At 62.8% G+C, this 14979-nt stretch overlaps 1 protein-coding gene across 2 annotated transcripts; it reads left to right on the top strand.

The window, feature by feature from the left end:
- Window positions 1-9293: 9293 nt before the first annotated feature.
- RPS21 (ribosomal protein S21) lies at window positions 9294-14932 on the top strand. Of its 2 annotated transcripts, none has more exons than XM_070051632.1 (6): window positions 9294-9305; window positions 14231-14332; window positions 14408-14471; window positions 14584-14655; window positions 14736-14791; window positions 14875-14932. In XM_070051632.1, the coding sequence occupies exons 2-6, from the start codon at window positions 14283-14285 to the stop codon at window positions 14882-14884; spliced, it is 252 nt and encodes an 83-aa protein (XP_069907733.1). In that variant the 5' UTR covers window positions 9294-9305; window positions 14231-14282; the 3' UTR covers window positions 14885-14932. The 2 variants fall into 2 exon arrangements, with proteins under 2 accessions (XP_069907733.1, XP_051684611.1); XM_051828651.2 differs by lacking the exon at window positions 9294-9305 and adding an exon at window positions 14047-14175 and having other exon boundaries at window positions 14270-14332.
- The last annotated feature ends 47 nt before the right edge of the window (window positions 14933-14979 follow it).

Here is a 14979-nt window from a genome sequence, read left to right as displayed (position 1 = left end):
CCGCTGTTATGCCCATTTCACAGGTGGGAAGACGGTGAGGCCACCACGCGCCCCGTCTCCTCCACAGCTCCGTGTGCTGCCCTGCCGGCGGCAGCTCCCTGATCCGGGCTCAGGCTCTCTCCCCCGCGTGCCCACTCCCCAGCTCCAGGAAATCAGGCCCCAGAGAGAGGTTATCTGCCTGCCCCAGGGGTGCAGAAGCTGGGCCTCTATCTCCTCCAGGAATGCGCCAAGCCCCCACCCTGCCCACCCAGGTGGAGGAATGTGGCAGAGGCTGCCGGGAGGAGGAGCCCCCGCCTCCTGGAATGTCCCAGGCCTGGCACAGGCTGGGGCTGCTCCAGATCCCTGCCCCTGCCTGCCCCAGCCCCGGGGTGCAGCGCGAGGAAGGGGTGGGCCCACAGCTGCGCACCCCCACATCCTGGGGGACACCTGCCCACCGTGAGCCCACGGCAGGTCCTGGGGCTCTGTCCCTCCCACCGGGGCTTCAGTCCACGCCCCCTTGGGTGGGAGCTGGTGCCCGCCTGCTGTGTGGCCCTGGGGGGAGTGAGCAAAGCCACGCATAGGCGGCCCAGGAGCACCTGGTGGTGGAGGTGCGGGTGTGTGCCTGTGTGTGCGTGTACACACGTGTGCTGGTGGGGGGGGGGCCAGTTGCGGGGCTCTCCTTGCTGCTGATTGAGGGTTCCGGTTTCTTGCCTGGACGCCCCCTGCCCCCCTTCCCCTCTCAGACTCAGCTTCTCTCTCACCAGCTCCCAGCTAGGCCCTGGCCCAGGGCTTGGCACACGTGCCGGCGGGAGGGGTGTGGGCTGGCTCTTCAGCCCAGCCCACTGCTGCCCAAGACCAGGGTGGCCCCTGCCCCTGCAGGGCACCCCCCACCCCGCAAGTAGCCAGGAGGGGCGGGAACAAGGCACCGCGGGCCAGGCCTGTCCGGGGATATGCCAGGGCCCCAGGGGGCCTGCCAAGCTGGGCGGGGCAGGGCAGAACAGGCCCTGGCAGCTCACCTGCAGCAGTGTGGACGCCGCGTCTGCACCGGGCTTCCTAGGCTGAGCAAACCTTGGCCTCCAGGCAGGTTGGCAGCCCCAGCCGGCCCGGCCTGCAGAGGCTGGGCTGGGCCCTGCTGCTGGCCAGGGCAGGGCCCAGGGAGAGGCTGGGAACGTCGTCCTGGGGCTGCCTTCCTTCCTCTGTGGCCTGCCCAGGTCCCCAGCTGGGTGTCCCCGGGGTGTGGGAGGGGAGCGCCCTGGAGCGTCCTGCTGCTCTCGTGTGCCCGCCCAGATCCCACTGTGATCCTCCTCCAGCCTCCGCCGTGGAACCCGCGACTCCAGGGAGCCACTGTCCCTCCCGTGAGGTCCGTGGGGGGCCTCGGGAGGGTGCTGGCTGACGGAGGGACCCTCTCTCGGGTAACGTTTCACAGGCAGGATGACCGAGGCAGACAGCTGACCCTGTCCCCAGGGAGCCCTGTGTCTGGAGCCGCTCTGGGGCCCGCACCTGCTGGCTGACTCGGGCACTCTGCCCGTTTCTGGCGGCGCAGGAACAGCGGGGTCCCCGAGAGCCAGTGCCAGCCCACCTCACCAATGGGCGGGACACGGACGGTCAGAGCCTTCCCCAAAGGAGGTGGGCACGACAGGCTCGGTCCCCATGTCTGCACGGCGGCCCACGCTCCCTGTGTCCACAATACAGCCCACGGTCCCCGTGTCCACACGCAGCCCACGCTCCCTGTGTCCACACGCAGCCCACAGTCCCTGTGTCCACACGCAGCCCACAGTCACTGTGTCCACAATACAGCCCACAGTTCCCATGTCCACACACAGCCCACAGTCCCTGTGTCCACACGCAGCCCACGGTCCCCGTGTCCACACGCAGCCCACAGTCCCCATGTCCACACGCAGCCCACAGTCCCCGTGTCCACACGCAGCCCACAGTCCCCGTGTCCACAATACAGCCCACAGTTCCCATGTCCACACGCAGCCCACGGTCCCCGTGTCCACATGCAGCCCACGGTCCCCGGGTCCACATGCAGCCTACAGTCCCCGTGTCCACACGCAGCCCATGGTCCCCGGGTCCACGTGCAGCCTACAGTCCCCGTGTCCACACGCAGCCCATGGTCCCCGGGTCCACGTGCAGCCTACAGTCCCCGTGTCCACACGCAGCCCATGGTCCCCGGGTCCACGTGCAGCCTACAGTCCCCGTGTCCACACGCAGCCCATGGTCCCCGGGTCCACGTGCAGCCTACAGTCCCCGTGTCCACACGCAGCCCATGGTCCCCGGGTCCACGTGCAGCCTACAGTCCCCGTGTCCACACGCAGCCCATGGTCCCCGGGTCCACGTGCAGCCTACAGTCCCTGTGTCCACACACAACCCACAGTCCCTGTGTCCACACGCAGCCCACAGTCCCTGTGTCCCCATGGCAGCCCACGGTCCCCATGTCAAACGCAGCCCACAGTCACCGTGTCCACACGCAGCCCACGGTCCCTGTGTCCACACACAACCCACAGTCCCTGTGTCCACACACAACCCACAGTCCCCATGTCCACATGCAGCCCACGATCCCCGTGTCCACACGCAGCCCATGGTCCCCGGGTCCACATCCAGCCTACAGTCCCTGTGTCTACACACAACCCACAGTCCCTGTGTCCACACACAACCCACAGTCCCCATGTCCACATGCAGCCCACGATCCCCGTGTCCACACGCAGCCCATGGTCCCCGGGTCCACATCCAGCCTACAGTCCCTGTGTCTACACACAACCCACAGTCCCTGTGTCCACACACAACCCACGGTCCCCACGTCCACACACAGCCCACGGTCCCCGTGTCCACACACAGTCCGCGCTCCCGTGTCAGCTGCTTTCCCGCTGTGTCCTCACCACTGCCCTCAGGGCCGGGGAGAAGAGCATCCGGGTCCCAGCGGGGAAGCAGGCGCAGAGACCAGGAGGCCCTGGGTGGAGAGAGAAGGCGGAAGGTCCCGGTCTCCCTCTCCAACACGGTGCCGCTCTGCCTTGGGAATGGTGGGGCCTGGGGACAAGCTTGGTCTAGCCTGGGCAGGACTCAGGCCAACTGGCCCCGTGGGGGAGGTGGGCCTGGTGCGAGGGGCCCTTGCCGCCCACCGCCTGCACCTTCTGGCCCGGAGCTGCCTCTGTGGGCGTGCCGGTGTGGGAGCCCCTGGGGACCCATGGGGACGGAAGGGCCTCCCTTCCTGTCCCTGGGCTCAGAGCCATAGCCAGGCCCCGGGGAAAGGGTGGGGACAGGAGACGGGGCATGCATGAGTGGCCGGCTTCATGGTGTCTGTCCACTTGCTAACTGAGGCAGGGCCAGGACAGCTTCCTGGGAGCTGGCAGGAGCGGGGCGGGGGCACACACAGGTGGGAGAGTCCAGGGGAGGACACGGGTGGGGGAGTCCAGGGAGGACACGGGGACTCGGGTTCCTGGTGGTGTGTGGCTACATCTCAGTGAAGCAGACAAGACACACACATGGGTACAATCAGAGATCAGTCCAACAAAGCAACAGTGGACAGGAGGGCAAGGGAAGGGGTCCCGGCCCCTGCAGCCATGCTCCCTGGGCTCCAGCAGCTGTGGCCAGCGCTGTGATGTCCCTGTGGCTCCAGGCCAGCCAGCCTGGCCCTCACGCTGGTGCTGCACCCCCGCGACCTCACTGGAGCCCCTCCACCTGGGGAGGGCCTGCTGCCGCCCTAAGAGCAGAGTACCCAGAGCCGGGGCAGGGAGGGTGCGGTCCCGGAGCCGGAGCTGGAGCCGGAGCCGCCACTCTCCTTGCCCCATGGCCCCCATCCGCGGAGGGACCGTCCTGAGCCTCCATCCACCTTCGTCAGCGGCTTTGGGAGGGGCGGGCAGGAGGCCAGCGGATGCAGTCCTGGGGAGGCCCGGCCCTTGGCCCCGACCTGCCACTCACCCTGACACCCCCGCGCAGGCCTGGAAGGAGGATTTCCTTGCTCTGAGCTGACACAATGCGTGTCAGCTGGCCTCGGCCCCACTTGGCCCAGGAACAGCTGCTGGGGGGGGGGGGGGTTCCTTGCCGCCTACACCTCCACGTGTCTGGGAGTCTCGGCACCTGAGCTGGGCCCGTGGGATGGTGCTCGGGCTGGGGGCGGGGCTGCCGAATGGGGGGTGCGACTGGGGGGTTACAGAGCTGCTTCCAGAGCCACCAGCCCAGAATCTGAGTCCAGCCACGAGATCGTGGCCATCACCGTGGTGACGATGGTGATGCTGTGAGGGGGGCGATGAGGATGGCAATGGTGACACTGATGGTGACGATGGTGATAGTGATGGTGATGGCAGTGGCAATGGTGACGATGACGGTGATGGCGGTGATGGTGATGGTGATGATGAGGATGACGATGACGGTGATGAAGGCGGTGGTGATGGTGACGATGGTGATGATGGTGACGGTGACGGCAATGATGGTAAGGGTGATGGTGAAGATGGCGGTGGTGACAATGATGATGAAGATGATGATGGTGGTGATGGTGATGGTGACAGCAATGTTGACGATGACGGTGATGAAGGTGGTGGTGATGGTGATGGTGGTGATGGTGACGGTGAATGCGTGTCCTGAATCTGGATGCGTGTTTGTCCCAGCCCTGCTGCTGGCTCCCCCACAGCCCCACGCACAGCCCAGAGCGTGGTTTGTCCCAGGGCAGCTCTGGCAGTCAGGGTGATGGGTGCGGCGGGGGCAGGGGCGGCAGCAGCTGTGGGTGTGCTCCGGGGTGGACACCTGTGGGCACTTAGGGGTCCTGCCTGAGCTCACCCTGCAGAGACAGCTGTGACACTGGGCCCTAGAGGCCGCTCGGAACTTCCGCAGACCTCAGCCTGACGGTCCTCCTGCCGCCTCCTCCCCCGCCTAGCCCCCGGCCCTTTCCCTCCCCGAGACCCCACGGGAGCCTCAGTGAACAGCTGGGTGTGGGAGGGCACGGAGCTGGCAGGTGAACCCCGGCCCTGGGCCAGCCAGCACGGCTCTTGGCTGCCCCCTAGTGGCTGCTGGTCACAGTGCAGGTGGGACAAGAGGAAGCTCCCCCAGGCTCCCAGCAGCTGCGCAGCCTCTGGTTCCTGAGAACCCTGGGGAGACCCGCAGCGGCTCCCATCTGTGTGCAGGGGTGTGGGGTGCGCGGGGGTGTGCAGGGGTGTGCGGGTGGGGGGTGGGGTGGGGTGCGCGGGGGTGTGGGGGTGTGGGACTGGAGCAGTCTTGCCGGTTAGGGGTCTGGGATTTTGCACACCAGGTTTTCCTGAAGGAGGCCCATCCAGACGTCACCCAAGTGGGAGCTGCAGCGTCCCCTGAACTCGGCCTGAGACCCACCCAGGGGACGGGAGCTTGCAGTTCTGCCTGTGTGTGTCCTGCAGGCTGACAACACACGGATACAGCAGCTACACTGAGCCACACTCACACACGAGCTGATGAGTGTCCATGCACGTGTGCAACCCTGAACCCACCACCAAAGGACACAAACATCGGTCAGACTCACCGCCTCCTGTGTCTGCGAACCACCTGCCACCGACACGCTTTGTGTCATATCAGCAAGTCTTTTTTGAAAAGTCTTTTATTTGAAAGTCAGAGTTTAAAGGGATAGGGAGAGGCAGAGAGAGAGAGAGAGAGAGAGAGAGAGAGAGAGAGATCTTCCATCCGCTGGTCCACTCCCCAGATGGCTGCAATGGCCAGGGCTGAGTCAGACCGAAACCAGGAGCCAGGAACCAGGAGCCAGGAGCTCCATCCAGGTCTCCCATGTGGGTGCAGGGGCCCAAGCACTGGGGCCACCTTCAGCTGCTTTCCCAGGCCACAGCAGGGGGCTGGATGGGCAGTGCATGGAGCACGCGGGTCGCAGGTGGCGGCCTTACCCCCCAGGCTGCAGTGCTGGCCCTGCACTTTCTAGAGCCTCGCGGAAATGCCCCCAGTGCCTTGCCCGGCCTGTCCGGAGCTCCTGACCGCTGGGCAGTTCTCATCCATGGATGCCCTGCGAGTTTCCATTTTGGTTCTTAAAAAAATAGAGCTGCCAAGGACATCTCAGCACATTTGTACAGACGTATGTTTTAATTTTTTTCTTTAATATTCTTTTTTTTTTAATTTGACAGGTAGAGTTAAACACAGTGAGAGAGACAGAGAGAAAGGTCTTCCTTCCGTTGGTTCACTCCCCAGATGGCCGCCATGGCCGGTGCTATGTTGATCCGAAGCCAGGAGCCAGGTGCTTCTCCTGGTCTCCCATGGGTTGCAGGGCCCAAGCAATTGGGCCATCCTCCACTGCCCTCCCTGGCCACAGCAGAGAGCTGGCCTGGAAGAGGGGCAACCGGGACAGAATCTGGCGCCCCGACCGGGACTAGAACCCGGTGTGCCGGCACCACAGGCGGAGGATTAGCCAAGTGAGCCACGGTGCCGACCTCCACGTATGTTTTAATTGTATATAGACACATTCAAGACTTTCCCTATTTTTTTTTTAAGATATATTTATTTAAGTGGCAGGATGTGGTAGAATGAGAAGGCCATGCCAAGATGGCTGCTGGCAAGTGAGTGTCAGTTACTCAGGAGTGGCTTCAAAACCCACATGGCAAACGGAGCCTGCCTGGCAACAGGCTGTGATTGGTTGGGGCATAGACCGCCCCTTGACTGGATTGGCTGCCTTGTCTATATAAGCTGCTGTACCAACTGAAATAAACGAGTCTGCGGGCTGCTCGCCTCAGGCCTGCTTTCACCCGACTCCCGGGGTCTGTGTGGTGACTCTGCGCCTCTTGCCCCCACCATGCTCCTCCTCTCAGAACAAATCCACAGCAACATCTGGCGCCAACGTGGCTGAGAGACAGTGTGTCAGACTCGGTGAGGTCCCCCCTGGATTTCAGCAAGAAGGCCCCTTGGTGTTCTGTGTGCTGTGAGGATGAGCACAAAACCCCCTCCCACGCCCCTTTCCTTGTCCTTGTCCTCAGTCTAAATGACTCCAGGTTAAGCACACACCGCCCAGAAGCATACGCGGCTTCTCGGCTCCTCCTTTCACTTTCGGTTCGCCCGGCGAATTCACATAAGGGACTGATCATCCCAGAATTCGGAACCAAGTCATCTTCCCTCACTCGAGAGAGGTGACGCTCCGGAGACACCGTGTGGGCATACGGCCTTGACCTAACGAGTCAAGGAAGTCCCCCACTAAGCACAGGACATACGTACGACCTGATACACCACTGTCTGTTCGTCTAACGTAGAGAACCCCTGAAGAATGCCATCAACAGCTGAGGTGCTAGGAATTTGCTTTGTTATGGCAGCACTCAGACATGGGAAAGATACCCCCCTCTCAGAATCCTGTGCAGATCGCCAAACACAGTGAATCTGTGAGTGATCAGAGCCTGACACTCCAGGTCCCTGTCTCACAGGCAACAGTTGATGACTTAGGGAGAGAGAACTCTAATGGTGAAAATGACAATGTAGCAAACAATGCAGCAAACAATGTAGCAAACAAGGTAGCAAACAAACAATGTAGCAATGCCTAGTCAGCCACATACCTGTGGGATGAACTTAGAGGACCTGGAGACAATAACTCTCTGCTGTGGCCAGGGAAGGCAGTGGAGGATGGCCCAAGTCCTTGGGCCCTGCACCCCATGGGAGACCAGGAGAAGCACCTGGCTCCTGGCTGCGGATTGGCACAGCTTGCCGGCCATAGCAGCCATTTGGGGGGTGAACCAATGGAAAAGGAAGACCTTTCTCTCTGTCTCTCCCTCTCACTGTAACTCTACTTCTCAAATAAATAAATAAAATGTTTTTAAAAAATCAAAAATATTTTACTGACTCTGCTCTGATACTTGTTTCTTCCTTTATTTGCTTTGAGGTTTTATTTGCTTTCTTTTTCCTGGACAGAGAAACAGAAACAGGTTCTCCCATCCGTCAGTTCACGCCCCAAATGCCCAAATGCTCTCTCTAACTCTGCCTGTCAAAAAAAAAAAAAAAAAAAAAGAGAGAGAGAGAGACAATAACTCATGCGAGGTCATCCCATCTGCACCCAGTGAGGATCCCCACATTTGTGGCAGTCCCCAGGCGCTCAGGGCAACCACTAGACCCCATCCCACCCGCATGTTTGCTGATAATGTTAAAGTATGCACAAAATTCAGGCCCTGGATTCCAACGCCTGTAAAAAGGCTTCTGCTAACCAAGGGTCGAGGATATGCTTGTGTCTTTCCAGAGAATGCGGGACAGCCCATTTGGGTACCAGTCAGAAACATCAAGCCTGCAACTGACAGCCAACCAGAACCAGCTGAACAAGACTGAGAATCCGCCTTGTTAGCAGATGCACCTGCCCTGTCATCCTACCCTGAGAAACTGCCCATAGCCACATCTGTTACTGTTTTGTACCCCACTAGCTCTGGTCAGCCACTCAAATGGCCCACAGCCTGTGTGCGGTCACGCCATTCCTGATTACCATTATTCCTCATTCCTACCCCTATCTGAGCAAGCAATCCTGTGGTCTCTCGATTTGAGTGCTGGTTATTCAATGATGGGTAAGATCCCCTGGGGGACAACCTCAGACAGGCAAACGGGGTCAACAATGGTATGGCCAAGAATCATGCCTCCTGTTGCTCAAAAATAAATGAAAAGGGGGAAATGTGGTGGAATGAGAAGGCCATGCAAAGGTGGCCGCTGGCAAGTGAGTGTCAGTTACTCAGGAATGGCTTTGAAACCCACCTGGCTACGGAGCCTGCCTGGCAACAGGCTGTGGTTGGATGGCTTTGAATCCCACCTGGCAACAGGCTGTGATTGGTTAGGGCATAGACCGCCCCTTGACTGGATTGGCTGCCTTGGCTATATAAGCTGCTGCACCAACTGAAATAAATGAGTCTGCGGGCTGCTCACCTCAGGCCTGCTTCCACCCAACTCCCGGGGTCTGTGTGGTGACTCTGCGCCTCTTGCCCCCACCACGCTCCTCCTCTAAGAATGAATCCACAGCAACAGCAGGATTATAGATGGAGAGAGAGGAGAGACAGAGATGTCTTCCACCCACTGTTCTCTTCCCAAATGCCTGCAATGGCCAGAGCTGGGGTGCAGGGGCCCAAGGACTTGGGCCATCTTATGCTGCTTTCCCAGGCCATAGCAGAGAGCTGGATCAGAAGTGGAGCAGCCAGGATTTGAACCGGTGCCTATATAGGATACCAGGTTGTAGGCAGAGGCTTAGCCTGCAATATCTGTAGGATCTGTAGTGATGTCTCCCCTCTCATTTCTTTATATTATTAATTCACATCTCCTCTTTTATTCCTGATCAGCCTGATTTGAGATTTATAACTTTATTGATTTCTCAAAGAGTGAATTTGGTTTCATTGACATTTTTTTATTGCTTTTCTGTTTTTTTTTTTTTTTTTTTTTTTTTTTTTTTTTTTTTTGACAGGCAGGAGTGGACAGTGAGAGAGAGACAGAGAGAAAGGTCTTCCTTTGCCGTTGGTTCACCCTCCAATGGCCGCCGCGGCCGGCGCGCTGCAACCAGCGCACCGCGCTGTTCCGATGGCAGGAGCCAGGTGCTTCTCCTGGTCTCCCATGGGGTGCAGGGCCCAAGTACTCGGGCCATCCTCCACTGCACTCCCTGGCCACAGCAGAGAGCTGGCCTGGAAGAGGAGCAACCGGGACAGAATCCGGCGCCCCGACCGGGACTAGAACCCGGTGTGCCGGCGCCGCAAGGCAGAGGATTAGCCTAGTGAGCCGCCGTGCTGGCTGCTTTTCTGTTTTAAATTTTACTGACTTCTGGGGCCAGTGCCGTGGCACAGGTTAATCCTCTGCCCGCAGTGCTGGCATCCCATGTGGGCACCAGTTCTAGTCCCGGTTGTTCCATTTCCAATCCAGCTCCCTGCTATGGCCTGGGAAAGCAGTAGAAGGTGCCCAAATGCTTGGGTCCCTGCACGCATGTGGGAGACCAGGAGGAAGCACCTGGCTCCTGGCTGCGGATCGGCGCAGCACCGGCCGTAGTGGCCATTTGGGGGGTGAACCAACGGAAGGAAGACTTTTCTCTCTGTCTCTCCCTCTCACTGTAACTCTGCCTCTCAAATGAATAAATAAAATGTTTTTAAAAAATCAAAAATATTTTACTGACTCTGCTCTGATACTTGTTTCTTCCTTTATTTTCTTTGAGGCTTAATTTGCTTTCTTTTTCCTGGACAGAGAAACAGAAGCAGGTTCTCCCATCCGTCAGTTCACGCCCCAGATGCCCACAGCAGCTGAGCCTGGGCTGGGGCTGGGGCGGAGCCAGGAACACGACTCAGGTCCCCCGCACGGTGACAGGAGCTGTCACTCAGGCCACCACCGGCTGCCTCCTGGGCTCTGCGCCGGGGTCAGGAGCTGGGGCTGGGGCCGGAGCCGGTGCTCTGAGGCCGACGTGGTTGTCTACCTGCTGGGCTAAGCAGCCACGCCCCTCTTCTAGTTCTGTCAGGGGGCACTGGTGGTGACCTGAGCCCCTCCAGTGCAGCCCCGCCTCCCACCGTCCCGACCCCTCCCTGCGTCTCCATTTCTTCAGGACACTTTCCAGTTTCTTGGCCACTGAAAGCTCGCTGTTACACTCAGGAGTCTGGAAATCTTCGCCTTGTGGAGTTCTGATTGGATTCCCAGGGGCCAGACAATACCCTTGCAGGGCTTGAATCCTTTACGGAGACTGCTTTGTGCCTGCCGTGGGGGCCCTGGGGACCACAGGAGAGCTCTGTCCATCAGATCCACTGGCGCCAGCGCCGCCCACACGCTTCCTGGCTTCCGGCTCCGCATTCCAGTCTCCAGCTGTCACCGTGGATCACGGCTTCTGCTGGTGCAACCAGGCTCCTGAGTCTCGGAGTCGGCCAAGGGGCCATCGCGACCTCATCACCGTGAGACGGGCTCCTTATCCCGGTCACAGTCTGCCGCACTTTGCTTTGTTTTCACTGTATCTGCAGAGCAGAGGCGGGGGTGGGTCTTCGTCTCCTGTTCGTTCCCCAGATGCCCGCAGCAGCCGGGCCGGGCCGGAGCCTGGACTCCACCTCATCTCCCACGTGAGAGGCGGGGGCCCGACACTCGAGCCGCCACCTGTTCCTCTCAGGGTGCAGGGGAGCTGGGACTGTCCCATGGGACACGGGGGCTGCAGCGGTGGCCTAACCCCTGCCGCAGCGCCCGTCCCGAGGGCTTCACCCGATCCTGGCCCACAGTGGCCGTGAGGGTCCATGTTGGGGCTCCTTGAGCGTCTTCAGCGTGCACACGCGCGTTTTTCATTGAACCTGGACGGTGTGGCTCTCACGCGGCCTCTGCCCCTCCCCCGCCTCCTCCGGGAAGCCCCGCGCACACTGGCCTGCGTGGTGGGCTCCCGGCTCCCGTGGTCTTTTTCCTCCCTGACCTCGGGCTGGGAACTCCGAGCGTCCTCGCCTGAAGCTTCTGGACACTCCCTCGCCTGCTCCCCCGCTTACAGCTCAGCCCGAGTCCCGCCGCGGCTCCTTGCCACGGCCGCTGTGTCCAGCTCCTGGCTCCTGGCCTCTCAGCAGACCGGCAACGGTTTCGCAAAGTCTGGGGCTGAGTTCAGGGCCTCGGCTGTCGGAGACGGCTCCGTCAGTCTGTGTTCCTGACTGGTCAGACCCTCCTGTTGGCTCAGACGCTTTGATTTCTTTTTTTAATTTTATTTATTTGAAAGGCAGAGTGACAGAGACACCGAAGAAATCATCTGCGACCTGGTCCACCCCCCAAATCCCACAGCAGCTGGGGCTGGGCCGAGCTGAAGCCGGGAGGCTGGGACTCAACCTGGGCCCCACACGAGTGGCAGGGCCCCATCTACGGCTTTCTAGGTGCGCTCGCGGGAAGCCGGATGGGAAGTGGGGTGGGCATTCCCGGGCAGGGCGCGTCACGCCGCGGCCTCACCCAGGCATTGCACTGCCTGCCTGTGCTCTGTGGTTTTTCTGTTGAGAACTGGCATTGGAGAGGGAGCTGGCGGCAACCTGGGAGCGCCCAGGGCTTGCCGAGCGCTCGCTGGAGGCTCCGTCGCATCCAGCCTGGGCTCCCCCCAGCCGTCCACAGGCGCACACACCTGCCAGTCTGTGGACTGGCTCTGGGCTGGGCAGTCTAATTCCTAAAAAAATTTTATCAGAAGGTTTGTCTGAAAGGCAGAAACACAGTGAGAGGGAGGGACAGAGATCTTCCATCTGCTAGTTCACTCCCCAAACAGCCACAAAGGCCGAGACTGGCCCAACTGAAGCCAGGAGCCAGGAGCTTCCTCGGGGTCTCCCGCACGGGTGCAGGGGCCCAAGGACTTGGACCACCTTCTACTGCTTTCCCAGCAGCGTTAGCAGGGAGCTGGCAAGGAAGTGGAGCACCAGGCAGGACTTGAACCGACACCCACATGGAATGCCGGCACTGCAGGAGGCGGCTTTACCCACCGCACAGCGCCAGCTCCCCTATCTTGTTTGTGAGTTCACCTTTCTTACTGAATGTGTTGCAAAGTCTAATCAGAAAGTGCAGAGCCTGGGTCACCCTGGGCTCCTCAGGGTCTCTCTGCTCCCACGTCCTCTCCTGGGGTGTGTGTGTGTGCTGGTGCAGGTCCCGCCCCTTTCTCGGGAGGAGGCTCCGACAATGGCAGTGGCCCGGCCCTGAGCACACAAGGCCAGACCGGAAGGCGGCAACGCTCACACTGACTGCAGTGGTCATCCTGACAGCCAGCCGTGCAGGGCGAGGGCCGGTGGGTGCCAAGTGAGCTGCAGACGGAGGGCAGGCTGTGGGCGCACGCGGTGCCAGCCGGCAGCCGGCGCAGCCCTCAGCAGCCCGGCAGCCTGCACCCACCGCTCACTCCCCAAATGCCCGCAAGGGCCGAGGCTGGGCCGGGACGCAGCTGGGAGCCGTCTGCTCAGAGGGACCCCGGGGCCAGGCCTCCAGCCGGCAGGCGTCCCGATGCGGGGAAGCCGGCAGGCCAGGCACCTCCCGGGCAGCCAGGGTCTTCCCGTCCTCTAACGCTTTAAACTCTGAGCCCGGAACGTCGCGGAAGAACGTCTCAACGTCCTTGTCTGGAGGTCTCAGACCTGCGTCAGTTCTAGATCAGATTCCCCCGCCGGCTGGTTCCCCACCTCTCCGGCTTCTCTGTGCGCAGTGGGCGCTCTCCCTCGCTGGGCGCCTGCCCCACCGCAGCGCAGGGAGGCAGGCACGCGTCCGCAAAGCCTGGGCTTGTGCAGGTTGTTTGCGGAGCTGCTGGGGGTCACCACCCCACTCCCGAAGCGCCCGTGCCCCGCACGAGTCCCTGCGGTTTAGTCGGCGGGAACAGGCGCCTCGCCCTCCTCGGGCCTCTGGCCGCTCAGAAAACCCCTCGCGGGGCCAGCCCGCGCGTGGGCGTCACAGGCGGGCACGAGACAGCAGCCGCTCCAGGGCCGTGAGAGCACGCGGGGACCTCGGTCCTCCCTCCCAAGTGCAGACACCCGCAGCCAGGCTGGGGGCTCCTGCGCCTGCCGGCCGCGGGGAGAGGCCCCGGGGACACAGCCCCACAGGTGGTGCCTACGACAGCCGCCCACCTGATGCAGTGGGCACAGGGGCAGGAGCCCGGCTGGGCAAACGCTGACCGGAGCCGGCCCTGCGCCTGCCCCCGAACACGGGAGGCGGCGACGGCGCGTCGTGAGCTCGGTCTGCGCCTGGGTGGCCCTTCCCGCTCCGCCAGCACCGGGGAGCAGGACGCGTGGCCGGCGCACGGGGAGGCCGCTGGGGTCCAGTCCGGCCCCCAGCCGCCGGGAGGCCGGGGCTGCCGCGGTTCGTGTCCATCCCCCGGGCCGATGCCCGCGCGCAGAGCGGACCCCGGCCCGGGCCCGGCGGCTCCCCCTGCTCGCCCCAGGCCGCTGCGCACCCGGCGCGGGTCCGCGGGGTCAAAGGGCGTGCCCCCAGCCTTGCAGCCAACGCGGCCCAGGTGGGAGAAGCGGCCTCAGCCTGCGCCCCGCCTCCCCAGCCCGGCCTGGTGTCCGACGGCACCGGGAGCGCGCCCAGGGGCAGCAGGCAGCCTCCCGCGGCGGCGCGCACACCACGGACCCGGCCCAGCCGAGCCCCCCGCCCCCGTCTGTCCTGGCGCCGGGGCGGCCGCCCTGCGCCGGAAGCGGAAGCACGTTAACGGCCACCAAGGCCACACTGCGCAGAATCGCGGCGGGCCGTGACCCGGAAGTGCTCGCGGGCCCCGCCCCGTTCCTCCGATATCGCGGCCGGGGGACGAGGCACTTCCTTTCTGCCTCGCGCTCCCGGCGGCAGCAGGTGGGGCGGGCGGCGGGCGGCGGGCGGCGGGCGGGGGTCGAGGCCGGGGCGGGAGGGTGCCGGCCGAGCTCACGGCACCGCGCTGACCCCACAGGTGCGGCTTCGACATGCAGAACGACGCCGGCGAGTTCGTGGACCTGTACGTGCCGCGGAAATGGTGAGCGCCCCCCCCCCGGCCGCCCTCGTGCCGGCCCCGGGGCCGCCTCCCCGCTCACCCCTTCCTCTCCCGCAGCTCCGCCAGCAACCGCATCATCGGGGCCAAGGACCACGCGTCCATCCAGATGAACGTGGCCGAGGTGAGCGGCGGCGGGCCGGGGGCCGCGCGGGCGGGGGCCGCAGGCGCGGGCGGGGCCGGGGCCGCGCGGGCTGAAGGCGCGGGCGCGCGCTGTGCGGCTTTGGTGTCCACAGGTCGACAAGGTCACGGGCAGGTTTAACGGGCAGTTCAAGACGTACGCGATCTGCGGCGCCATCCGCAGGATGGTGAGTGCGGCGGGGGCGCGGGGCGGGGCGGCGGGCCCGCCTGCGGGTGGGCTGGACCCTAACGCGAGCTCCGTCCCCAGGGGGAGTCGGACGACTCCATTCTGCGGCTGGCCAAGTCCGACGGCATCGTCTCGCAGTAAGGACCCCGGGGCGCCGGGGGCGGGGGGCGCGGGCTGCCGCGGAGACCCCGCCCCTAACCCCCTCCATCCCTCCCTCCAGGAACTTCTGAGCGGACGGGCGTGGCGCATCGTGGCAAATAAAGGATAAACGGTGGAGAGCTGCGTGTGGTTCTCTGTGTCACGCATCGGGCGGGGGCTGGGGGGC

This window comes from Oryctolagus cuniculus, chromosome 11, assembly GCF_964237555.1.
Source record: "Oryctolagus cuniculus chromosome 11, mOryCun1.1, whole genome shotgun sequence".
Taxonomy (NCBI): Eukaryota; Metazoa; Chordata; class Mammalia; order Lagomorpha; family Leporidae; genus Oryctolagus; species Oryctolagus cuniculus.
The sequence above is the reverse complement of the archived record's forward strand: the minus strand, read 5'-3'. Positions and strand labels throughout refer to the sequence as shown.